At 34.1% G+C, this 26,714-nt stretch overlaps 11 protein-coding genes and 1 pseudogene across 12 annotated transcripts, besides 3 other annotated features; 8 read left to right on the forward strand and 4 right to left on the reverse strand.

Moving 5' to 3' along the window:
- Positions 1-45: 45 nt before the first annotated feature.
- On the reverse strand, positions 46-1,947 carry TVAGG3_0419410 (intra-Golgi vesicle-mediated transport; the record flags this gene model as incomplete). Its single annotated transcript, XM_001324449.1, has 1 exon — positions 46-1,941. The coding sequence occupies one exon, from the start codon at positions 1,939-1,941 to the stop codon at positions 46-48; it is 1,896 nt and encodes a 631-aa protein (XP_001324484.1).
- A 117-nt stretch (positions 1,948-2,064) lies between these two features.
- On the forward strand, positions 2,065-4,960 carry TVAGG3_0419420 (spectrin binding; the record flags this gene model as incomplete). Its single annotated transcript, XM_001324450.1, has 1 exon — positions 2,074-4,233. The coding sequence occupies one exon, from the start codon at positions 2,074-2,076 to the stop codon at positions 4,231-4,233; it is 2,160 nt and encodes a 719-aa protein (XP_001324485.1).
- A 68-nt stretch (positions 4,961-5,028) lies between these two features.
- TVAGG3_0419430 (putative phospholipid-transporting ATPase family) lies at positions 5,029-8,279 on the reverse strand (the record flags this gene model as incomplete). Its single annotated transcript, XM_001324451.1, has 1 exon — positions 5,087-8,251. One exon carries the CDS (start codon positions 8,249-8,251, stop codon positions 5,087-5,089), a length of 3,165 nt encoding a protein of 1,054 aa, XP_001324486.1.
- Positions 8,280-8,858: 579 nt separating this feature from the next.
- On the forward strand, positions 8,859-10,096 carry TVAGG3_0419440 (glycolytic process regulation protein; the record flags this gene model as incomplete). The annotated part of the gene is made up of 1 exon (XM_001324452.1): positions 8,866-10,038. The coding sequence occupies one exon, from the start codon at positions 8,866-8,868 to the stop codon at positions 10,036-10,038; it is 1,173 nt and encodes a 390-aa protein (XP_001324487.1).
- A 476-nt stretch (positions 10,097-10,572) lies between these two features.
- Positions 10,573-12,212, forward strand: TVAGG3_0419450 (smoothened signaling pathway protein; the record flags this gene model as incomplete). The annotated part of the gene is made up of 1 exon (XM_001324453.1): positions 10,573-12,084. The coding sequence occupies one exon, from the start codon at positions 10,573-10,575 to the stop codon at positions 12,082-12,084; it is 1,512 nt and encodes a 503-aa protein (XP_001324488.1).
- A 231-nt stretch (positions 12,213-12,443) lies between these two features.
- Positions 12,444-13,094, forward strand: TVAGG3_0419460 (uncharacterized protein; the record flags this gene model as incomplete). The annotated part of the gene is made up of 1 exon (XM_001324454.1): positions 12,444-13,094. The coding sequence occupies one exon, from the start codon at positions 12,444-12,446 to the stop codon at positions 13,092-13,094; it is 651 nt and encodes a 216-aa protein (XP_001324489.1).
- A 753-nt stretch (positions 13,095-13,847) lies between these two features.
- Positions 13,848-14,282, forward strand: TVAGG3_0419470 (glycine-rich protein family; the record flags this gene model as incomplete). Its single annotated transcript, XM_001324455.1, has 1 exon — positions 13,848-14,282. One exon carries the CDS (start codon positions 13,848-13,850, stop codon positions 14,280-14,282), a length of 435 nt encoding a protein of 144 aa, XP_001324490.1.
- Positions 14,283-14,519: 237 nt separating this feature from the next.
- Positions 14,520-14,646: a mobile genetic element.
- A 586-nt stretch (positions 14,647-15,232) lies between these two features.
- TVAGG3_0419490 (uncharacterized protein) lies at positions 15,233-15,874 on the forward strand (the record flags this gene model as incomplete). The annotated part of the gene is made up of 1 exon (XM_001324456.1): positions 15,233-15,874. One exon carries the CDS (start codon positions 15,233-15,235, stop codon positions 15,872-15,874), a length of 642 nt encoding a protein of 213 aa, XP_001324491.1.
- A 196-nt stretch (positions 15,875-16,070) lies between these two features.
- Positions 16,071-17,123, reverse strand: TVAGG3_0419510 (uncharacterized protein; the record flags this gene model as incomplete). Its single annotated transcript, XM_001324457.1, has 1 exon — positions 16,071-17,123. One exon carries the CDS (start codon positions 17,121-17,123, stop codon positions 16,071-16,073), a length of 1,053 nt encoding a protein of 350 aa, XP_001324492.1.
- Positions 16,071-17,300: a mobile genetic element.
- Positions 17,301-26,714: part of a mobile genetic element that runs on past the window's edge.
- Positions 21,752-22,432, reverse strand: TVAGG3_0419530 (uncharacterized protein; the record flags this gene model as incomplete). Its single annotated transcript, XM_051233367.1, has 1 exon — positions 21,752-22,432. One exon carries the CDS (start codon positions 22,430-22,432, stop codon positions 21,752-21,754), a length of 681 nt encoding a protein of 226 aa, XP_051103097.1.
- TVAGG3_0419540 lies at positions 23,532-25,512 on the forward strand (annotated as a pseudogene). Its single transcript has one exon. A coding segment is annotated over exon 1 (1,981 nt).
- Positions 25,766-26,638, forward strand: TVAGG3_0419550 (integrase core domain containing protein family; the record flags this gene model as incomplete). Its single annotated transcript, XM_051233368.1, has 1 exon — positions 25,766-26,638. A coding segment is annotated over one exon (873 nt), but the record flags the coding sequence as incomplete, so codon positions are not given.

Genomic DNA, 26,714 nt, shown 5'->3' on the forward strand with positions numbered 1-26,714 from the left:
AAAATTACGAAATTATTAGATTTCAAATGAATAAACAGAATTTATTTATAAAGATAAATCATTAAATAGTTTGACAAGTGAATCTAATTGCAATTTGGTCTCTTCATCAACTTCACCTACAAATTGAATAAATTCGTTCAAAACTTTGATTAATTCTGCTTTCAAGATCTCCAAAACAGCTTGTAAGTGGTCCTTTTTCTCAATGTGAGCTGTAATCTTTGAAGCAATGGAAGTTTTGAAATGTTCTGAAACAATTGTTTTTACACCTTCAATTGCTGAAAGAATCTGGCTTTTCTCCTTTCCTTTTCTTGCAATAAGATTGACAAGTGGCTGAACAAGCATTTGAGTTGCATTTGAAGTCAAAGATTTGAAAGTTAACGATGTTTGGCTCTCCAAATCCTTTCTGGCATCAATAGTTGACGAAACAACCCTTGTTAGATTGGCAACACTATATAAAAGACCCTTTTCGCCCTTCAATTGATAAGCAGTTGAATCAAACCTTAATAATCTCGACAAATACTCGGTAACTGGTTCGAAATCGATGGATTGGGTTGTTCCAACGAACTTGGAATCGAAGTTTCCGAGCTGATCCCTAAGGATCAATAAGTGGCCGAGTAAATAAGCGTCAGATTCAATTGGATCCTCTTTAAACTTCTTTGATTCATTGATAATCGTCTGTAGACAATTGGTAAGAAGCTGACAGGCGACTTCTCCGAACGTTTCAGGAGGTAATGCGTAGTATAATAAAGATAATAAGTCAATTGTCTTCAATGAAGCATTTTGAGGGTCAGATGTTGCTTCCTGGGATGATAATTCAACTCTAAACAATAGTCTTTCTTGAGCATCTGAAAGTAAAGTTGAAAAATATTTCCGAAGTTTCTCAGAACCGATCGGTGTGCGGCTAATTTCATCTTGGAGCATCTGCCCACTTAAAACTATGCATGCATTTGAGAGTTCTTTGACGTCTGTAACTCTTAATAAGGTAGAAATACAAGATTGATAAAAAAGTTGGCCAATATTCGAAACTAAATCAGCAAAACATTTTCCATATGACGGGTGAGCATCAAAATTAAAGAAATTCTTGCACAACTCGTGTTCTTTCAGACAATAATTTAAAATTTCCATTGCACGACTTCTTAAATTGGAAATCTCACAAATAGGAACTGAAAGAATCGGAGTCAGTAACTTAATTCTCGTGTCTTTGTAAATGCTTAAAATATCTAAGAAATTTGGCGTTTTTTCGCACATTGTATATAATCTGCGTATTCTATTTGTATCAGTAATGAATTTTACGTATATATCATTCTTATATTGAGCTTCATCTCTCTTATTCAAAAGAATTAAATATGATATGCGATTAAATGTTGTAGACATGAAATCTTTGATGAGATCTGTAACTTTCTGTTGATTTGACTGATATTTAAGATAATAGTTTCTTGAATCTTTGAATTTTGGATTAACTTCGAAAAATCTAATTCCGTTTTCTATAATTTTGAGGTTGTTTTGGAAATCTGGACTGAGAACCGAAAAGATGGGTGATTTGAAATCTACTGTAATTTTTTCTAAATCATCAAAATAATGTAAAATTGAATCAATTGAGCGTACAAATATGTCTAATCTCTGTTCAGCTGCTAGCTGTGAATCACACTCACCATGAATAAGCTCTGCATTTGCGGAAATAACTTTTCTTTTATCTTCAGCAAGTTGTAGCTGTTCTTTGCATTCTTTTATCTTATCAATTAAGTATTCTGCTGATTCTATCATCTTTTCTGTTTTATCGCGCTTGATATCTATATATTTTAGAGTGGTATCATTATCTAAAATATTTTGATAATTCTCAAATTCGGGCATTTCATCTGGTATATTATCAGCATATGAAGGACCCGGTGGCTTTATCTTTTCAACGGCAACACGCCAATCCATTGGGACTTCAATATTCATTCGGTAACTAAAATAATCATTTTTTCCCCCTAAATATTTAAATCAAATCAAGCAAAGGGATAGATTTGTTTACTACAAATGACATTTTTTTGACTCGTCAAGATTACCAATTGAATGACATTTTTTTAGTAAATGTTTAATCAAGATGATTCCAATGCAATTTACAGATTTATTGTTGATGACGACGCAGAATCATTAGCTTCGATCCTTTCAAATTACGAAAATCCTAATTTGATGCTGCAGGAACCAACTGATTACAAATATCCCAGGATAATAGCTAATTCACCTTGTCCAATTCATGTTGCTGCATTTTTTGGATCTGAAAATTGTTACGATTCTCTCTTAAATTATGGTGCAGATGAAAAAATTAAATATTTAAATACATGGGAAGTGCGCCATTTTGCTGCAATTGGAGGACAATTATCTATTCTGCGCAGATTCTCAGATATTGATGACTATTCTATGATATATGCAATTCGATATGGAAATCTTGATTGTGTAAAATTCATTTGGTCAAAAGGCATTGATTTTTCAAGTGATTATGCCTTTGTTCATGAAGCTTGTGAATCTAAATCCCTCGAGATTGTTCAATTTATTTATGAACAATGTCCAGATTTTGTAAAAATTGCTAGCAGATATTATGGTGATGAAAATGCTCTAATGCGTGCAGCAAAGAGCGGATGCGTTGATATTGTCAACTTTCTTCTCAAGTTAGGTTTAAGAGACAACATAACTTCTGGAACTGGTCTTACAGCGATTTATCTTGCAGCTAGAGTTGGATCTCTTTCATGCGTTAAAGCTCTCGTTGAGTCAGGATCTCGTTTCAAGCGTCGTCGCAGGAAGTATAACTGTTTCGTTGAAGCAGCAACTCAAGGACATTTAGATATCGTTAAGTACCTTCTCGACAAAGGAATTGATATCAATATAACGACAAGTGATGGATATGACGCACTAACATGCGCAATTGAAAAAGGAAGATATTCTGTTGTTAAGTACTTACTAATGAAAGGAGCAAAGAAAACAATAGATATTAAGGAATTCGCTCTGGCTACTCCAGAAATATATGATCTCTTCATAAATCATTTTGGAAAGATAGATCCGATTTCAGTATTTGAGAAATTAGCCTCCAATGATTTCAAAAATATTAATTTAACAAAGCATTTATTTGAGAATTACATAAATTTGGATGATCTACCACTTGATTTGATCTCAAAAATATTTTACTGCGATAAATTCCTAAATCGAAAAATTCTCAAGGAAATTTGGAATACGAAAGGATTTTTAACTTGCAATCAAAATAACCCTTTCCTATTTTGCAGGGACAGCCAGCAGTTTGTTTTTCTTTTCAATTGCGGATTCAAGCTTCCAAAGGATTGCAAATTGAAAGATCATATAATAGAGGACGCTTTAACTGATTACCGCTACACAAATTCTAAACTCATAGACTTTGTTGAAGACATTGGATCACTCGATATCCAGTATATCGTTTTCAGACTTGTCAAAAATTACAACGAAAACGATGATCGAATCAATGAGCTTAATAGCATTATATTTGAAAGATTAAGACAAGCAGGTCCGATTAAGTATTCTCTGTCTCCAATTCTATTTGGTTACAGATTGATTGGAACATCTAATTTCCTCAGATATCCATATTTTTGTGAGATTTTTGATCAAATGGATAATAGGACCAGATATGAAATTTTCACTAGAGATTTAATTTTTTCAGCAAAATATTTGGACAAATATGAACATATGTTAAAGAGAGGTTTCAGTTTTTCCTCTGGGAAATATGAAGAAAATGTTCTTCACCTTTTGATGAGATATTCAAAATTGGATTCAGTTGCTGAGTATAAGCAAATTGCTGAATTCTTCATCAAAGCTGGTTGCAATATCAATCAGACGAATCGAAGTGGAGAACCCCCATTATTTTATACTAACAATCCAAATGCAATACAAGCTATCCTAGAGCTCGGAGCAGATCCAAATATTCAAAATTTTTCAGGTTATAGTGCGCTCCATCTTGCATGCCAATTTAAAAAATTGTACTTAGTGAAGCTACTTCTTGATTATGGAGCAGATCCAAATAAAAAGACAAAAAGAGGATTATCACCTCTTGCTATTGCCATAAGCAATAACCAATCAGATATTGCATTTTACTTAATACAGCACGGTGCAAAAATAAGCGAATTTCCTGGAGGTAGTGAAAACTGCCTTGAGGAAGCAAAAATGCTTTATACTCGCGATTTAAATTTCAAAAAAGAATTAATTGATTTGATATCTTCAAATCTTTAGATGTGAATATATAATATATTATCTTTTTTCGATTTGATTAAAAAAATTATTCTTACTCAACAAAAAAATTTCGAAATAATAGTCAAAGAGGGTTTTACATGGGGTGGAGGGAGCTAATCTCACTTTCGAATCTGATGATGTATATAGATTAACATTTTGAATTTCATGTGGGATTACATCTTTTATACAATTCAATATGGAGTTACTTCTTAATGAAAGCAAAGATAAAAAATATATGTGTTGTTAATCATATGAGAGATGCTGAATGTGTGAAATCATTCCTGAGGATGTATATTATTCCAGCAGACCATATGCCTTTTCTCATATTATGCCTTCCTTCTCATATAGAAACCAATTTATATTATCGTTTTTAATGAAGAAAATAATAGTATATGATAACAAAATGCAACTCATGATGAATACAATAGATCTAGTATTAAAACTCTAATTTGCAATTCCTAATATTGCAGAGTCTTCTTCTAATTCCGGAGGCCACTATCAGCAAGTAAACCTGCAATTCTAACTGTTCCTGAGCTAGCTATAGAAATTGTATAATTTTTTCTGTTTATCAATCTTTTGACACCAAACAAAGAAATTTGATACAACTTATTCAAAAGCTAAATATGTGTAACTTTGATGAACATAATAATGTGTTGGCATTTCCATTGTAAACAATATCTAAATTCACATCAAATATTCCTCCATAATTTGCACTTAAATCTCCAATGATACAAATCGTATGCCCCAAAATCTTCAATTAAATACAAACCGACATGCTAAAAATAAATATATATGATGAAATTTGAGAACGTTTACACGTAAAAAGAATAAAATAAAATAGAAAAAAAGAATCTTACACAACCTTTGGAGGATCAAAGAACAAAGGCTGATCATCCTTAGCAGCGATTGTTTCCTTCTCCATAACAAGAAGTGTTTCACTGTAAGCAACTTCATTCCAGACGGACATTGCGAGCCAAGCAGGAGCTGAAGAAGCGAAAATCATTGTCCACAAGAGCAAAATAGAAGGAAATGAGTTGAAGCATTCACCGAAGAAACCTTGCCAATCTCTGCTTTGTTGGTAATTTATCAAGAAAGAAGACTGGAGGATACCGGAGAAAGCAACTAACAACAACAAGTTTCCAATGAGTAAAACAAGAGAATAATAAGTCAATGTGTTCAATTGCGATGTCATGTAGAAAGAAACATTAATAACATTCGCGATATAAACAATAATTGACAAATAATCTCTTCCCAAATCCTTTCCTGAACTGGCTTGAAGGAAAGCTTCTCCTGTTAATAAATAAGCGACTAACATTGTTGCGACAGCCTGGTAAACAGCCAAATACATCCATGACAAGTTCTTCAATGAGATTGTCAATGGATTTCTCAGTTTCTTGTATAAGAAAGACAATCTGTAAAGGAAATTCTCTGAAACGTCTTTCTCAAACAAAATGGCCAACATAGGAATGAATGTCCAGATCTGATTGAACGTGAGTAAAGAAAAAGGACCAAAGAATGACTGTCCGGAATAGCCAGTCCATATTTGATAAATTGCTTGACACATTCCAAATGCCAATGCTTTGTAGAATGAAAAGTGGACGGCAAGAACAGATCTGTGGAGTGCTGTGTGTCCGTGAATCAGGATTAATCTGCAGAGTGATCTGAATGAAGGAACAGCAAAATCACATGATGAATAAGCGGAATGGCCGTCTTCTGCAAGCATGCCAATTCCGACATCCGCTGTGCGGAGAAGCTGTGTATCGTTTGCGCCATCGCCTACAGCAAGAACTCTACGACCTGTAAGTTGAAGGCCGGCAACGATATCGGCTTTTGTTTGTGGTTTGCAGCGGTAGAAAATTACGCATCTCGCACGGAAAAGTGCTTCAACGAATCCTTCATGCTGCATGGCGTTGTTGAGGATGTTGGAGGACATGGAGTCGACGAGAACGGTAAAGGAGTTCTCTGGAACTTGCTGGGCCTTGTCTTTGAAATCATCGAGATCATTCATGAGGTTGTTGTCTCGGATATGGACAATTTTCTCATTTGTCCTGATAAAATTGAGACTGGCTGCTGTAATGATGGTGTTTTTGGCCGCATCTCCGGTAGCAATCCAAATTTTGAGTCCTGCTTGCTGTAAAACATCAACTGTGATCTGTACATCTTGCTGGAGAGCATCTTCGATACCAATAGTGCCTAAGTATGTCATATCTGTGTATATTTCATCTGTGGTCAGAGATTCACTGTACTTTTCGAGCTTCTTGTACGAAACTCCGAGGGTTCTGAGGCCTCTCATCTGCAACTTATCGAACAGAATTGACTGTGGACCACTGTTTTTCGTGCAAACTGGAATGACACAATCTGGAGCACCTTTTGTATAAGCGTAGTAGCCGTTTTGGTCTTCAACAATTACAGTCATTCTGAAATCGCTGCGGTTGAATGGTAAAACGCGCATTATCTTATATTCATAATTTCCGAAAGGAGCAGTTACGCAAGCTCTATCCTGGGAAATCCTATGGAATGAGAAGCCAAGCTCCATGAGACCCTTGATAATGGCGATTTCATCAGCGGAAGAGCCGAATAATTCATTTTGCTCCGTAATGTTGACAGAATGGCAAATGGACAAAGCTTTCATGATCTCTACAATATCAGTATCATCACCTGGCTCTGCAAGGACCTTCTTGAGGTTGTCATCTACTTGAATTGAAGCTGCTTCGCCTTCTCCATAAGCTTCCTTGCCAACGTAAAGGGAAATCCAATCAAGGGAATTCTTTGTAAGTGTTCCTGTCTTATCAGCAACGATAACATCGATGGCACCAAGGTTTTCAGTGATATTTGTTGACAAAGCTTGGACAGAAACTCCTGTCATTGGGTCTACGAAGTTAAGATCTTGAGAAATGAATATACCGTAGATAAACCTATAGACAGGAAGTATCAGTTTCAGAGTAATTGGAATTAAGAAAGATAACAACAACATATTCCTTATAATGAAGACCAAAGCTACGAAGAACTTGATATCCTTGTAAACTTTGATTTCTCCTATGTAAGAATCCTTATAAAGCTTATGTTGATTTTCTGTATAGAAATAACCCAAAAGACCAAGAATAATTGCAAGGACGAGTTGAACAGTGAACATAACAACTGTAAGTTTCTCGAGATAAACATCAATTAATGTTCTTCTTGCGATATAACTGATTTTAGAACTTACAGTGCGGCAATGGGATCCTGTGTAAATCGCAAGGAAGTAGAAGACACCTGAGTTCTGAACAATCGATCCGCGCTCTACGAAGTGAGAATTATCAAATGAAGTAATAATATCGCCGTTTTCGTGGATTTCGAATTTGGAAATTGATTTACTAGCTCTTGGGTTTGCATCGCTATGAGGATCTGGTGTTGCTCCTGTATGTTGGATCAAACATTCACCGGAAATTTCTCTTGTTTCAATTTGTGGTGAAGTAGCATCAACATAACCTGAAATATTCATCAGATTGGTGCTGTCTGGTATGCGAATCGGGTATTTATCTTTTGGTTTTGTTTCGCCATCAATTGTCGAAGTGTTAATTAAAACGGAAATCTGGTCTGTTTTCAGAACTATGCAGTCGCAAGGAAGCGGCGTGTGATCATCAATTTGAATTATATCTCCAGGTATAATTTTATGATACTTAAATTTGCATTCTTTATGATCTCTGAAGACTGTATAGCTATAATTTTCGTTCATTTTGATGGATTTCGCTGTTTTATGGAAATCCCATGCTTGAATAAGATATGAAAGAATGAAAACAATCAATAAAGGAAGGAATGTTGTAAGTGCGTCTGTAGATGCGTGTTCTTCAAGTAAAACCTGGAAGATACCAAGAATTAAGAAGTAAATTGAGTAAAAAGAGTTTAATTCGACAAGTAAAACTTGCCAAGCAAGGACAAAGTATCTAAGAATAGATGTACTCTGCTTATTTCTTGGAAAATTTGCATTCTGAGTTGAATCTCCAATAACAACGTGATGAGCTTGTTGATTATTCTCCATCACTGTTGTATTTTTTTTAGAACCTAAAAAATTAGTTGTCACATTTTTGAGAATAAAAATTAATATTGAAAAATTGAACTAACCTTGATGTTTTCCATCTTCGAAGTTTGGTGAGTTATCAAGTTATACATAATTATACCTAAATATTAAAAAATAATGGGATAATTTTTCATTTTGCAGACGGCATTTATTTGTAAATTATTCAATTTTTGAATACTTTACGTTCCAAATTGTGGAGTTGAATAAAGTTTGATTGAAAGCAACTCAGCTTTATGATATTTATCAAAGCGTACTAGAAATAAATGCTACACTTTATAAACACGTTCATGATATGAAATTTGATTGTATTCCATACTAAAAGGAATTGCATTCAATGATTTGATTTCATATAGGTTTAATAACAATGAATTATCTAATAGAGATAGAGATATAACTAGTCATCATATTTATCTTTTCCAAATCCATAGATTAGAAATTTTCAAATTATTGCGAAGTGAAATTTTTCTAATTTTGTTTTTATTGGTTGTTAGGTGTTGAGAAGCTTCTATTTTAATTTGACGAAATTTTATTATTAAATCAAAATCTGCGGTTTTTTTCACTCTCTCAATTTAGTCATGTCAACTCCTCCTCGAGAGGACCTCAACAACTTTCTTGTTCCGCATTCTACATCGGTGAGTCCGAAGGCTGTTGGCACTACTATAAATCTACCGAAGCAAAGTTCGCCTTGGTTGACTGTTCCTCCTTCTACAGATGCCCACACTCCCTCAGTGATAAAACACGGAAATCCGATGCCAGTTCGATCCATTTCCACCCTGAGTTTCCATGATACAAAAGATGCCATATCATCAGCTGCACCTTTCCCATCAATTCCATCCAAGCTCGAAGTTCAGACTGCTAAGAACGAAACTGATGCAGAAATCAACCAACTGAAGGCAGAGCTTGCATCTCTTCAATATGAAAGAAAGTCTTTTGACCACATTGCACAAGCATTAACTCCAAACACGAATACACATGGAATTCACGAATATCGTGGACTAATCATGCTCGATACTACTATACAATCTATTATGCAAGATAATCAGAGAAAAGCTAAAGAAGCGCAAAATAACGCGTTGGTCGCATCAACTCATAACCTGACAGATACAAAACACATGTTACCAATGTATAGACATATCGTAGATTACCCTCAATTCAAGTCAACAATCGAAACTAACTCCGATTTACTTGTTCCAATGATAGGAATTAGATATGGCGAAACTCTTACATTAAGAGAAAAGGAAGATGAGCTCACACAGAAGTACAAAGAATTGGACGCTCCTTGGCAATACCGTCAGAAAATTATTGATGAATATAATGACAGAACTGGTGAGAAATCTGAGACATGGCCTTCAGAATTTAACTTTGAGAGACCAAATCCTGATGAAGCATCCCGTCTGAAATGGGCTGCTGAGGATATTCCGCAGATTTTAGCAAATGAAGAAAAATTAGCCAGAACTTATATTGATACAAACGCTTTCGTTTCTGAACCTATTTCTCAATTCAAACAATACAAAAACAGACTCACGTGGACTGAAGAAGAAAAAACAATTTTCGTCGAAAAATACAGACAACATCCTAAAGATTTCGCAAAGATAGCAGATGCATTACCAGAAAAGGATGTTAAACAAGTTATAGAGTTTTATTATTTGAATAGATATCATCTCAATCTTAAAGAGAACGAAGGTGCAGCAAAGAGACGCGGAGGAAACAAGAAGGTTATTACGGAAGGCTCAAAGAAGAATTATTGATGTTATTATATTTTTTTATATTTTTGTATAAATTTTGATTATTGTAATATGTCTCTCTTTTTTGATTCTTATCAATTATACAATTAATGGTAATTCTGTTTAGAATCATAAATTTCTTCAAAAATCTAATTTAATTTTATCAGTATTTATGACATGGCATCATCTTAAGTAGTTATATATGAAATATGCACATAAATTCTTCATAAAATAGACGCATCTGAAAGATTCATTTTATAAAATCAGCATAGAGTTTTTTTTTATTGCAGCATATATGTAGGTATATATGAAATAACTGCAGGAAGGTTATTTTGTAAGGTTTATCAGCGCATATCAATATAATTCAGAAAAAATCGGTATATTTTTTTGAATTGGTTTGTTTTTTTGCCAAAAAATGTTTGTATGACATGGATTCACATGGTAAAATCATTTGTGGCTTAGTAGAAAGTAGTTATTATACGGTAAATAACTCAGAAACAGAGAAATCTTTTGATATTATTGTCAAAAAAAATTACTAACGATTTTTATTTCAACATAATGACTGAATTAGAACCAACAGAGAATCGTTTAGACTGGGCAAGTCATAGAACTCAAGATCCTACAGGTCTTGTGAAGATACGTATCGAACTTGAAAGGATGGTTGTCGCTGAAAATCAACAGCCTCAACCAATTCAAGAACCAGAAGCACCTAAAAATCCAGAAGAAGAGGATGCAAAAGATGGAAAACCATTAGAAGATCTTATAGATACAAATGAAGTCAAGATTACATGCGATATTGACTGGCAACAAAAAATTTTCAGTCCAACAGAAGTTAAAAACGCTATTAATGGTACACCAATTAGCGATAATCCATCATTAGCAAATAAATATCATGATCAAATCATAAAACGTCGTCAAGAAAATGATTCTTATTCAGGCAACGAAATCTTTACAAAAGTAGCAGAAGATCGTTATATTGATCCTTCTGAAATCGATACACCATTTTACAATCCAGTTGGAGAACGTGATCCAAATGAATTAGCAGAAGCAGTTCTTCAAGGTAAAGGCCATGAAGAAATGGTAGAAGTAGTCCGTCTTAATGCTCAAACTATGCATATTTTTGCATCAATTCCATGCAGAAATGGCACTGTTCATGAAGAATTACTCGGTATTATTCGTGTTTTCCCTGGAGGAAGAATTGATGTTCGCCCTCCATTCTCCAACAAATGCAATCGTGAATACAGATTCTTTACTCCATCAAGCGAAATCGTTCGTTACAGATTCAACGTTATTGAAAACGCTGTTGAATCAGAAACACCTTTCGAGCATACATTACTCTCAGATATCAAGCGTCGCCGTGCCATCTTCGAGGCTGGCCAAGCTGATTCATCTCTTGCACAAGCTCCTGATCCACCAGGAACAGTTCGTATGTTTTACAGAGGTGAAATTGCCAGAGCAATCATGGATACAGCGCCAGGAGTAGCTGTTGAATACCAGCTTCGTCTTCCTCCAGGATGGGCCAATGAAGAAACAGGCATTCCTGTACAAGGATGCAGTCAATACTCTCTTTGTGATGAAAACGGTGTTTCCGCCATCAATTTACCAATTGATTTAGTCGCAAGAGCAGAGACCCAGACAGCTCCTACATTGTACTTGACATTGCACTCATATACACCAGATGGTGCTCGCATTGTCGAAGGATATGGACAATGCGCACTTCCAATGAGTCGTGGTTGCCATGAGATTGAAGTTCCTGTTTGGAGAATAAGAGGAAGAGTTTCGGAAGAATTAAGATTGATGTTCTTGGATTCAGGCTTAGAACAGCAGGCACCTGTTGAACAGACAGAAGATGATAAATTCGGTGCTTTGACAGCAGACACTGTTTATAATAGATTCGGATTGAGAACAGTTGGCGCTGGAAAAGTTATTGTCAGATTCAATTTGGCAATGCAGTCATCTCTGTTTGGAAGAAGGCCGCAGACTAATATGGCTGGAACTATGTCTATGTTAGGATCTTCTCAACCTTCTAGAATGTCAACAATTGCAAGCAGATTAACAGATAACAAATAATTCTTATTTTTATGATTAACTCTATATTTTCTTTTTTGTTGTTTTTTTTATTCGAAATCATTAAATTTGTTAATATTATTTTTATAACTCATGAATTAAAACATGATGATATTAAAATAGTACTCAATATCCTTCTTGAACCTAATAGATGTGCTATTTTCAAATTCAATTTTGGGACTAAAAATTGCAATAAATATTGAAAATATTTGAATAGAATAATCCGAAATTGTAGATTATTCAAACTTATTCTATAAATGTGACAATTCAAAAGATTTTCATAACTTTGTATTGTTGCATATTTCATTGGGCGCCATCAAGATATATGAATTTATATTCCTTTGTTAATATATTTTAAATGAATGATTCTTGACAGAAAATATATAGGTATCAACACATATGCATCACTTGACTTCAAAATTTATCAACTTGTTTTTGAACACAACATCACAGAAACCACAAAATGCTTTAAATCCATAGATGAAGCGAAACGAATCAATATTCCAGGAAAATTTTCTATATTATATGATTTAAATAATTCGAAATATATCATGGATGATATACTTCGTCATTTTATTATTGAATTACCCGAATTAAAACTTATCAATGCATGGAAGCAGAAAAATTCACTTACAGAAGAGCTCGAAGTCTCAGGTCAATACTCAGCAGCAGGATTTACTCCTCAAATCACCGAAGCACCCATGAGTAAATGGAAAGGTCTTGTGCATTCTCGTTTATTAGATACTGGTATGTCAACTCCTTATACATACCTTGATGGAAATCCTGGAATATATTATTGGCATTTCCCTATTGGAATGTTTTGTAACGCTCCTTCTTCATATCAAAATTCAGGAATGCCTGCTCATCGCCCAAATTCTGTTAAACGAATCAGTCTTTGGAGTGCTATTAGTGAATACCAAATTGAACTAAACAAAATTAAATACTCATGTATCCTATCCATCTATAATTCTTTAGCATTTGATTTGTTAACACTTATCTTTATTTGCTCATAAATTATCAACTTTGTATTATAACACATTATTTTATCTTTTATGAAAATACAAGTTTATATTCCCATCATATGTCGGAAATTGAGTTTTACTCAATTTCCGACATATGATGGAGTATGTTCTGAATTTTCAATTTTTAGCCTCTTTTAAATTGAATGCAATTCAATTTTTGAGGCGACTCATTGAAAATTCATAATATATTTTGGAATATTCAAAATTTTCTGAGAAGCTTCAAGCCGATAAAAAGTGCGAATACATATTTTAATAGGTTCTGATACTTTTTTCGGGCTTATTTTATAAGCTCGTAAAAAGTGTCAAATCTATGGCAGTATGTTTCATTAGACTTATATCTCTCCAAACCAGTAATCACCAAAGCTGAGAGAAACATTAGAAACTTTATGATTTTCAACAAGTTCATAATCCACAATAAGTATTAATGCAATACACCGAGTTGTCAACACCATATAATTTAAAAAATTATTTGCAATTTGGACGGAGCTTGCCTACGGCCAAATTGCAAATAATTTCTTTAATCGTTTGCAAATTCTAATTTTCATGAACGTTAAAAGTTCTGAAAATTTGAATACTTGAAAATGATTTTTTTGTCAAATTTCAAAAAACTTGACAAAATTATTCATCTTCAAATTATCATATTTTCAATAAAATATGCATATCGATTGGCTTTTTTGTGAGCATATTCAAATCCAATTACATGAGAAACCATCTTTATTTTAACTCCTAAATCATATTTCATGAATGATTCTTTATCGACAATATGTAGGTAATAACGTATATTCATCACTTGGTTTTAAAATATACCAACTTGTATTTGAACACAACTTCACAACATCAAGATGCTTCAAAGATGCTGGAGAAGCAAGAAATTCTAGCGCACCAGGCAAGTTCTCTATATTATATGATCTTGAAAACAAAAAGTATATCATGAAAGATCATTTTCGACACTTTATTGCCGAGTATCCAGAAATAAAACTTATCAATTCATGGAAACAGATAAATTCCCCAACCGAAGAAAATGAAGTTCCCGGTCAAACTAATGCATCAGGATTTGTTCCAGATATCACTGAACTTCCAATGAATGGATGGGGAGGTCTTGTTCGTACCAACATGCTAGACATAAATTATAATGTGAAATTTTCATATCTAGACGGAAATCCAGGTATTTGGACTTAGTATTTTACAATTGGGCTACTTTGTCAGACTTCTTCTCGTAATATGGATAGCGGTGTTCCTGCGAATGAGCAAAATTTTGTTAAAAGAGTGAGCCTTTGGAGTGCAATTAATGAATACCAATTGAACTATGATAAACATTCATGTTTTAATACTATGTATCATTATTTTGCTTTTGAATCCATAACTTTCATATTTATTTGCACTTGAATCAAAAATTAATTATAAATTGTTCGATATTAAGGATGCACTTACGCCCCTATGACATGGCATTCAATTCAATTGTTTAAGATTAAATTTCAATGACGCTTCACGCCAGTTGTCAAAAATTTGAATTAAAGTCAGATGGGCGAAAGTACAGCCTTAAAAAATCGGAATACTTGACATTTCTTGAACGAAAAATTAATCAGGAAAATACTTGACTTTTTCAAGAATGCTAATTTTACGAAAAAATAACGCATTTGTATGATTCATTTTTTTCCTAAAATATCTAATATTAGTAATGGGCTTCTAAAATAAAAGGTCACAAAGTGATACAACTTTCGACATTTTACAATAGAATAATCAGATTATAAAATATGGAAGCTCAATTTTTTTGTCATCCAAAGTTTATGTTCCAATTTCTGAGGTGAAGAGTTAATAACCATTTTTGTTCCAAAAATTGGAACATAGAGTTTGGATGACAATTTTTTTTTCATCTGTAAAAGGTTATTATCAAATGCTATATAGTACCTAATGAGGCTGTTCTACTTTTTTGTTATTAAAATATGTTACATTCCGATGTCATGAAAAGATTTCAGTAGTGGGAAATGCTCCCATAAAAAAATGATCCTTTATGTAACTCTTAATGCCGCCTTTCAAATTCAAAAAAATTAGTATTACAATATTGCCATATATTCAAATATTCAATTAGTAAATGAAGATAAGTCAATTCGAATTTTTTTAATGAATGAATGATTCTTGAACGAAAATATTCAATTGATGGCACATATACATCTTTTGATTTTCGATATTACCAACTTGTCTTTGAACATAACTTATCAGAAAATTCTAAATGCTTCGAATCCGTTGCTGAAGCTCGAGACTCTCAAAAAACAGGAAGATTCTCAATATTATATGATCTCAACAATACAAAATATCTTATGAAAGATAATTTTCGACACTTTATAATCGAATATCCAGAAATACAACTAATTAATTCCTGGAAACAAATAAATTCCCCTACAGATGAAATAGAAGTGCCAGGTCAAACCAAAGCAATCGGATTTTCTCCTCAAGTTACTGAAGCTCCAATGAAACAATGGGGAGGTCTTGTTCGTACCAACATCCTAGACAATAATTATGGCGTGATATTTTCATATCTAGATGGACATCCAGGTGTTTGGACATGGTACTTTACTATTGGGCTACTTTGTCAGACTAGCTACAACAGTGGAGGAATACCTGTTAATAGTCAATATACTGTTAATAAAGTGAGCCTCTGGAGTGCGACTAAAGAATATCCTCATTCAAATAATGCTAAGTGTTCATGTTTTAGTTCTGTATTTCGTTCTTCCATGTTTGAATTATCGACTTTCATATTTATTTGCATATGAATGAAGATTTCAGAATTTTATCCTTTTATTAGGGAGTTCTTGTCAGATCATAGAATTATCGCATTAAATCATAATTTTTTTTGCAATCAGAATCTCTTGGATTTGTAAAATTTAAAATAATATAACAAATATATTGTGTATACATTATGTAATGTTATAGTAAAGTTAAAAGTTGTAAAAAATAAAATTGTTTAAATTATTCTTGAAAACCATGAATTTGAGGTAATGGAAACGGTTCCCTCTTTTCTTGAGGCATTTCAGCAATTACATACTTTGGAATTTCTGAAGAATTTTGTGATTCATTTGAAATTATTTCTTCATCTTGTCCATTTCCGTAATCTCCTTTTCCTTTTACAATCAATTTTCTTGCCTTTCGTCTTTCTGAGCGCGCAGATCGATATTCTTCTGTCTTTTCTCGTTCCGAGCGCAACTTTTTTTCTTTGTGCTCTTCAATAAGAGAATCCCGAAGGATAGGATGAATTGGCTTAATTCCTGATAAATTACGTAGTTCAAGTAATCCTTGATATCCTTCATTGTGGTAAATTGTAGCAATATCTGTTCTGCCTTCATATGAACTGAGATAATTTGTATGTTTTGGATTAAAACGGCATGATCGAGCATTATATGACTCATTTATATGAGTTGCATAATCCGGATTAACAATTTGAAAAACTGATCCGGAATCTTTTAAAAATTCGAGTAGATGATTTCTTGCATTTTCGTTTTCAAGTCCAGCTGTCCATATAAAATGTTCTTTTTCTTCATCTTTTGTGGAATGTAAACAATATTCTGGTGAATGGTTTCCAATTAGATGATCTACGGCGTGGAGCCAATAAAATAGCTTCTGTTCTTTGGAAATATGCTTATACAATAAAGTATTAAAGAATATTTTGAGTCTGTTTTTGATACCATGAAAAATTTTTGAGTCGACGATAGGCATGTCACTTTTTGCATACTCATTAGAAGTAAGACGTTTCCAGCACAATTCGAATTTCTTTTTGCAATGGAAGCCATCTTGATACTCAACAGCATCAGGAAAATGCTTATGAACAATATTACGGGATTTATTATCCCTATCATGGCAAAAACCGTCAACAATACCTTTTCCCACCGTATCTTCCAAAATTTGAAGAGCCTGATCAGCGGCAACAGATTCCATTTGGCATGAGGCACCAGTATAATTTCCAGCTTTACCTTTACGAGATCTAACGATTACGAATTTTGCCACAATGTCACCTTTAGGACCCATTGCTACAAACTCACACTCGTCTGCATTTCTAACATGCGAGAAATGAGCATCGATGGTGATAACAGTTCCAGGCTCAAGTTGCAATGCATGATTTTTTACACTTTTTTCAGCTAATTCCTTCGCTTTCTCGAGAATCACCTTTTGAATCCTGTAAAAGTATTGTGACGATGGTACATCAGTTAGTATGGGTTAGTCGTGTACTGAGGCACTGCGCGCCTCCGTACACCACTTAGCGGTTTTGACACTTTACAAAACCATTAACGTATATTTTACAACACAAACGACAACACTAACTTAACCTTAAATATTTACAAAGCCGCCAACCATTTCACCTCACTAACGACTTCGCTAACGAACTCACTAATGAAAAAATAAACGTTCTCATAAATTTTCTTCTATATCTTCATCGTCAATGTTAACTCTATTGTAGTCATACTTGAAGTCATAAAGTTTCTCAAGTTTTGAAATGCATAGTCTTGTTAACTTACCTTCATCATCATAAGTTTTTATAAAACTACCATGACAATCTTTATACACAGTCAATGTATAGTCAACTGGTCTAGGATGAAGTGTAAAGAACATGTTATACTCAGGAAGGAAGAATAAATGTTTAAATGTATGTTTGTTATATTTTTCGATTTGTATGAGTTGCTTTTGTTCTGTCATTTATAAAAAAATAAAATAAAAATAAAATAAAAAAAAATAAACTTAAAAATTAATGATATCACCACACTCACACGTATGAAAACAGCACAAAAATAAATTTAGGTGAAGTGGTGAGATCTCACCTCTTTTACCTGTTTTTTTCACCCTGTTGAATTCATTGCTTTATAACTCTCTTCCTTGGTTTCTTTTTAGTTGCTTTCTTCACGTCTGTCTCCAACTTGACTGTCTTTCTTCTTCGTCCGTAATGATACCAGTTACTTCCAATAAAGGGTTTCCATACATTCCATAGGGACCATACGGAAGAACTACTGGTGGAGAAGAAACATTTTCTTTAGCTCCATCGAATCTATTTAAATGCATTGTTTCACCTTTCATCTGGTCATTAAAGTCTTTTGCGTGTTTTGCAAACTCATCGTCCTTTCCTAAAGCATTTTCTGACTCAGTCGCAACCAAATTGGATGCTTTATTTATGAGCCCTATTTTATTTAATCTTAACTTCTTTGCAACCCAGCCTCCAATCTTCCCTTTATTTGCATCTAATGTCTTCGAAACCCTTCCTCCACTCATTTTATTTACTGCGTCATAAGCTCCAAGTGCTTTTGCTCCAAATGCTAATGCTTTTGTTCCCATTGCGCCTAAAGCTGCCCAAGCTACCATTTACACCATATTAAAATCATCTCTCTTCAATATTATCTCATAAAAGTTCTCGTTACTGGAGAAAGTCAATGAAACATAAGCGTTCTCACGGGCTTCGCCCTCACCGCTTTGCGGTCTATCTAACTTCTTTCTTATATCATCTATACGCTTCAAAATGTCTGAACAATTGCTAACATCTTCTACAACAGTTATTTCATCATGAATGACCTTCAAGAACAAGCTCATTTAATATGCATTAAAATCATCAATAATGAGTCCATCCTTTCCATCTTTAGGTAGCACAACATCTTTCATTGAAGAAGGTTCGACAAGTCTTATGTTAAACTTACTGACAAAGTTTGTTATACTATAATGCTTCGGCGGCGAATACATGTAGTTTGAAAGACATAATATAGATTCTTCAGCAAATTCACTTATACTGGATTTTATAACAATGTTCTCACGAGACCAAATACCACCAATTGACAATCTTGTAAGCAATCCTGCTGAACCTTCTACTGTAAACGTCGATGGTAACATTCCACGAAGGTCATCTATTGACATCGTTGAGTCACTGATTTAAATATTTTCTTAAAGCAATCGTCATTATCTAACCATGCAATAGCTTTGAAGTTTTCATTCGAATATACATCTGCTTCATTAAATGTAAAACCTGACTTCTTTGCAGAGACGACTTTAAAATCTATTGAGTTTGTTTCAAAATTATATGCTATGGTAACTTCTGAAGGTAATGGATGTCCTTCCGCAGTCAGTTGTTCTCTCACTACCGTTTGAAGCTTTGTATTAAAAACTTTCATGTCATCTCCTGTATCTAGTTCACATACACAGCAACAGGGAAACTATCTTGCTTCTTTGTTTCATCATTATATCTCAAAACATTAAAGTTCTTCAATAATATTGTTCTTCCTGCTGGAATACTTCGAACCTGTCTGATTTCAATAGCTTTCTCACCTCCTACATACTCTACCCAGTGTCTTGGATATTCATAAGTATACTGACTTTCTTGAATTTTGGTAGGTTTCATCATAACGTGTTCATAGTATATCTTTATACTCTTGTCAGTTAGACTCGGTGCTATGTTCTGAATATTTCTGACTTGCATTTTTAATGGAGATAAAATGAAGCATTTAATACATGACGTAGATGAAGACATGAATGAAACTACAGACAAACTTAACTCTTCTCTCATTCTTCCTTTCAGTAAGGACTATGAGTTCTGTTCAAATGGTGTTTATTTCTATTGTGGAAAGATGGGTTCAGGTAAAGACATTTAACCTCATTCGTCATATACTCATAACAGAACGTTTAGGAAATGACTCTTTATGACCAAATCATTATATCAGCAACTTCAGACTCTATGGACTCAACAGCGAAAACATTTATGTCAAAAGTTCAAGCCTCTGTCGTTAAAGTTCCAGACAGTGAACTCATTGAATTTCTTCAACGTTACATTCGACGTAAGAGGAAATATTATGCCATCGTTGAATTTATACAGTCAGGAATGCAAAAGACTTCTGAGGAGATGGAAAGAATTATTGACAAACACCACTTACGTCAATACTCAGGAGTTTACGATATGAAACGACTTACAAATTACATTCTGTCAAAACTTTCAAAATACCCCTTCAAAAATATCCTTCAAACACTTGTCGTTTGTGACGACTTCGCTGGAAAAGGTTTAGTTCAAAGCCTGACTCACCATTAGCTAACATCATTACTAAAGTCAGACATTACCACTTAACTGTAGCAATACTTATGCAAACATGGAGGTTTTTAGCTTTAAACATAAAACGTCTCATAACTGACTTCGTTATCTTTCAAGGTTTCTCACGCTATGACATTGAACTCATTTGGAAACAGTCAGGTATAACATTACCTTTTGAAGAAATTTGGGAAGCATATAAGTCTCTCATCTCTCCTCGTTCATACCTTGAGATTCATATCATGACTAATACCATTAAAGTCAAAAATATTCCATGGGAACGACCAACATTGTTTTAAAGTTTAACCTTCAATTGACTGATGGTAAACAAATTCCATGCATCTCTGTCGCCATTTCTGTTAATATTTTTGCTGTCATTCATATCATCCACTTCCCATCCGTTAGCTTTTGAGGATATGCGTTAGAATAGCTGTTCTTAAATGAAGGCTTTTCACCTTTGAGAGCATAAACTCTATAACTTTCTGCATACTTTATGTTTGAACCTCCTGAGCCATCATTGACATAAATTTTTATAGGCTTCCACCCTTTGTTCATGTTCCTGCTTCTTCCCTTAGCTCTTTTGTTCAGTAGTTCTACATCTTTATACACAGCACCTGTCTCAGTGAATTCAACAATATTTTCATTCGTTAGCTTTACATTCAAACCCTTGTCGAGTATATTGTTCATTTCATACATATAAAAGGTTTTTATTCTATATGAAATGAGAAGCAAATCCATCTTAGCTGGTGCCGTTAATGTTCCAATTGAACCAACATCAAATGTTGACTCACGAACGACAAAAATATTGTCATAAAGAACTATAGTTCAGAGTGTTTGAAAGAAAAAGAACCAGAACTTAAGTCGGTGAATTGAATTTAAAACTCAGCTTCAAACGCTAACGCTACATCAGATGTTAAGTTAGAGTATCCACCACTGGACCAAATTCTTTCAAGAGAAGCCAACGACAACCCTTACACAAATGTTCAAACAAATCCTTCAGATAACGTAGACCATTACCTTCTTCAGTTATACCAAACAATTTTACTCAAAGACGATAAGAAGCTTTTGAAAATCTTATAAGCAAGAACCAAATAATTCTAACAAAGGAGGACCTTGAAAATGTTATATCACGAATAACAGGGAAACAATGTGTCATTGACTATCTCGACCCTGAAATCGAATGCTGTGGTCAAACTCCACTATTCATGAAAATAGGTAACATCCGCATCATTGAAACACCAGGAACTACAGGAGTTGAGTTTAAGTATAAATATTCGAACGAGTATACAAAACTTTTAACAGAATATAAGCTTTGTTTGAAATATGTTTTAGTAAATTAAAGCAGTCAGGAGGGCTCTTTGAGCCCATCTTGGCGCTTTGCGCCGTCAGTCAAAAAAATTTCAAGTTAGCAATTTGTAATATCTATCCAAAACTTCTTCAACAGTATCGAACTCATCTTCATAATGCAAACCTAATCTTATTGACTTGGTGCAGTTTTCACTAACACAATATTTTTCTGTTCTCTTGACTGACATAACTAACTCATTTGTTTCATCAAACAGCAACAACCAAAGTTCATGACCTAATACATAACATTCATACTTTATATTTTTAGCTCTGAGTTCTCTTGTAAGCTGTTGCATTTAATATTTTCTAAAAAGTCAACTTCAACAGTCATTCGCACTGGTGCCTTCAGTTCTACAGGCTCTCCTTGAAAGTCAACAAGTCTGAATTGCATGTCTTTCAAATTATGAGGACTAATGCGAACCCATTTACCTAAATGAGTTGCTATGACAGGAACGTTTGGAATGAACATTGAATTGACTGCATAACAGAAGGATTTATATTCTACTGAACCTTTACTATTAACTCCTGAAATGCCTGTGACATTAGCTATTTTAGACTCAATGTATAAACAATTACCATAACATACGTATGGAACAGATTTCATCTCAATCGTTTTGTCAACACTTTTCAAAGGAAATGTCATATGGTATGCACCCAAAAGAAGTTGTACTCTATGACTCATTCGTGTTATCTTAAACTCCTTCGCATAACTGAACTTCAAAACTCCTGCAATAAGTTTAACATTCATTAAGTTTTCTTCGTTATCCTTGTTTATTGTAGTATTTATGAGAGCATTTAACACTCCAGCTAATGTTTCCATCTTATATTCTACATTATTGTGAAATCTTATTTCGTGCTTCTTTCCATCTATTTCAATCTCCATGAAATCTGTTTCATCTGTTATAACGAATGAAGCGATAGTATTGAAGTCAACCATTCTGAATGCAAGCGCCTCATTCTGTAGACCTAAGTTTGTTTGTAGCTTTACTGTCCCGTATTCGTTTGGGTCTGTACTTTGCAAATAGAACAACATTTTATTCTCATTAAAATATGAGTATAGCTGCATATGCGTATGAAGCTGACAGAGCTAAACGGTTTTATATTTTGGTCAATACTCTCTCACACTTACTGACAAATATATTGTTATTTCTGATGGAAATACTGAGAAATATAACATGGAAGGACTATGAAAAGTTTGACCCTATTTTAACTCCATGTACTATGCCATTCATTGTAAATGGTGAAGTTGTCATGAAGAACGACACAACTGTTTATAGGTCTGTATATGAAGCTCTTGAAAGCATTCTTAACTTCAATCCTTCAGGGTTCGATACAAAAACAACTCCTTCGACAATGCCATTCATTGTAAATGGTGAAATTGTGTCAAAAAATAATGAAACAGTGTATAAGTCAGTGTATGAGGCGCTGAACTATATGCTTCATTTCAATCCTTCTGGTTTTGACCCACAAATAACTTCATGTACTATGCCATTCATTGTAAATGGTGAAATCGTCATGAAGAACGACACAACTGTCTCAAAGTCTGTTCGTGATATTTTAGACTACTTGCTTCATTTGGGTCCTACAGGATTTGACCCATATACAACTCAATGTCAAGTACCATTCATAAACGACTCAGCAGAAATAAAACTCAAAACGTCAACAGTAGATGAAGCAATTGCTGACTCATTGACAAAACTTCTTGATATAATAATGAGGTTCAATACATTCAAAACAACATATGAAACCTTTAAGAAAAATTATGACGATTTCTTTAAAATTACATACATCGAGCCTTCTGCTCCTCAAACACCAGACTATGCATGCCTTAAAATAAAGGCTGCACGGACACAAGTTAGAACATTGACTTTTGACGGAGATAATATCGTTAGAGACGTTACACCTGGAGACACATTACTTACGAAAGAATACTTAAAAAGTCATATCAGTGATTTTGTGAAAGTAGAACAAAGTGGAGCAGGTAAGAGTTGGTTAGGGTGGTTGTTTACTTTATTTTCATCAGGTGTAACAACTGCATCTCTTATAACCATGCAAAGTGAGATAGATGCACTCTGGGCTTTTCTTGGTGGCATAGATAGCATGAAGTCTTATGTTGAGTTTGCTAAATTACATGGAAATACAGGAAGTTTCTTTGACGGTCTCAAAAATTTATGGGGTAAAGTAACATATAATACAAAGAAACTAACTAACTGGGCACTCAAACGTAAAAATATGTTCGACGGACTTGCTTACAACCCTCGTCTCGGAATTATTGAACCAATTAATTTACATCCTTTAATGGCAGCAAGAGATTTAGATGAAGGAGGACAAGTGGTTCAAACAATTGTTGAAAATCTACTGAATATATATCCTGAGTTTAAAGAAGTTTTAACAGCAACAAACACAACAATTCGTGAAAACTGTATAGTGTTTAACACTGAAGATAATATTTTAGACTATATGTTCGTTGTTTTAGGTCAGTTAGCTAAGACAATAAAAGAGAAAGGTATTGACTCAGTCATAACAGTTGAAGATGTAATGTTAAGAAAGACTTTTGACTCATTGTTTCAAGAACCAAAAGAAGTAGTTAGTCTTTATGAAGTTTTGAACGCAATGCTGACAAAAATAAATGAAAGTGACACTGGTAACATAAGCGAAGCAAAAGTTGTTGAACTTCTTTCACAAAAAGCAGATAAAAACCATGTTCATTATATAAGTTCAGACGAACAGATTATAACGGACTACCATGGATATTTAACACAGGATGAACAAATAAGCACTGAAGATGTTAATGAAAGAAGATATAAATTCATTCGTGCTAAAGGTTATGACATAAGCTGTACTGTACAGTATGACACAGGTAAAGCACAAGAAGCATTTAGTTATAACGATGAAATTTATGCTTCTAGTTTCTCTGTTAACAGTGTATTAGTTGAACCAAGATTTACATTAAGAGTTAAGGCAAAAATAACTTTTGAAGATGCTATTAAAAGTAAAGCTGACAAAGTTGAACTCGAAGCAACGAACAAAGTTTTGAAATCTCATAAACACAACATCTCCGATATAAATGAACTTCAAGCTACATTAAATAGTAAAGCTGACAAGAACCATACACATGAATCCTTCACTACTGTTAGAGCAGACGACATAATATTGAACTATACCCTTGGTTCAAGTGCACCTTTAGAGAATCCAAGTACAAGCGTAAAAGATACACTAAACTCCTTAAATAGTAAATGTATGAACATTGAAGGTCATGCCAGAAACTTTGAAACACATGAACTACCAGCAATGTTAGATAAGAAAGCAGACAAAGAACATACACATAACTCCTTCTCAACTGTTGCTATAGAAAGTATTGAAGGAACGGTTGACGGAACTGATGGGGATGCATTATATTGTAAACCTCCTAACTTTCCACAAGGTTTAACATCGAATGAAAACATAACAACGAAGAAAAAAATTAGCTGTAAAAATGTTTATGTCATGGGTGATGAAAATAATATTAAATTCACTGCTCAAGATTTATATGATAAGAAAGCAGATAAAACAGAGCTTCAAACATTAAAGACTCAGATTCTTGAAACCATATATCCTGTTGGTTCTATTTATACGTCAATGAACTCAACAAATCCAGCAAGTGTTTTAGGTTTTGGTGAATGGAAGCAGATTGTAGACAAATTCTTATACTGTGCTAGATATTCAAAGACGGCAGGAGGTTCGAAGAAAATTAAAGAAGCAAACCTTCCACCGCACACTCATACAGGAACTACAAACACAACAGGTAGTCATTCACATTCAATAACAAAAAGAGGTTATACAAATCTTGCAGCAGGTTCGGATAGACAGGGAATGCATAGATATGATATTTCAAGTGACCCAGTAGATTCAAGCGCAGGTATTTTCTGTGGAACCACAGGAAATCATTCACACACTTTCACAACAAATCCAACAGGCTCGGGTGCAGATTATATGCCACCATTTATGACTGTATTCACATGGTATAGAGTTCATTGAACGCGCTTGAGCCTTGAATAAAATCTTTAACTTTACATAAATGAGCTTGAAAGAAGTATTCGAACAACATCCATGGAGGTCATTTAAGAAGTTCAATGAAGCTGCAAAGAGTTGGGGATTTACTAACAGAGCTGAAGTGAAAAGGTTCTTTGACAAAAATGTTGTATATCAAACAAAAATAAACCCTTACGACTACTTTTTACCAATTTACTCCAACGCTCCTGACGCATACCAATTTGACACTCTCGTTCAGAGTAAGAAAGGAAGAAAGCCACCATTCCTCATCTTCATTAATGTTAACACTCGCAAAGCATATGCATATCCAATGAAAAATAAAGGAACTCGTGAAGTTTTAAGAGTTTTGCAGACGTTCGTGGCAGAACATCATCCCACTTCATTAACTTCAGACCAGGATTCAGCATACCTCAGTAATGAAATCACAGATTTTCTCATTAAGCATAACATAACTCACTACACTACTGAAGACCATAACCATAACATACTCGGCATCATAAACCGCTTCATAAGAACGCTCAGAGATTTAAACCAAGAGCGAGACTTTACCGAAGAAACAATGAAACATTTTCTCGAAGTATACAATTCCTCAACACATTCTACAACAGGGCATACACCAAATTCAATGACACAACAACAAGAAGAAAAGTATATACAAAAGAAACGAAGCCAAACACAAAATATCAGAAATTCAACACAATTTACCCTCATTCCTGGTACAAAAGTTCGTGTAGTTCTTGACGACAAACCGTTGACAAAGAAACGTTTAAGGTTAAGTAGAAACTATTATATCGTAGACTCTACGCAAGGTAATGGATATCTTATAAAAGCTGCTGACGACTCTATTGCGTTTTACCCTCGTCACAAATTAGTCGAAAGTAGTAATGGCAAACTTGCTGAAACCATTGACGAAGCAAAGCGAGGAGTGGTTATTGAAATACTTGGCTATAACATAAACGATGACACTTATAAAGTAAGATATGAAGGAGGCGTTGAAGATGTTATACCATCTAAGAACTTGAGAGAGTCAAAGCCAACACATCTGGGACCATTAGAGCGGGAGTACTGGAAAGACAAAAATAAGCCAGAAAGAATAAGAAAATTCTTCTAAACTTTTTCATTAGATGTAAATCAGACATGAATGAGAACAGTCATGATATCATTAATGGTACCATTTATTTTTGTCA

Source organism: Trichomonas vaginalis, chromosome V (assembly GCF_026262505.1).
Source record: "Trichomonas vaginalis G3 chromosome V, whole genome shotgun sequence".
Lineage (NCBI taxonomy): Eukaryota > Parabasalia > Trichomonadida > Trichomonadidae > Trichomonas > Trichomonas vaginalis.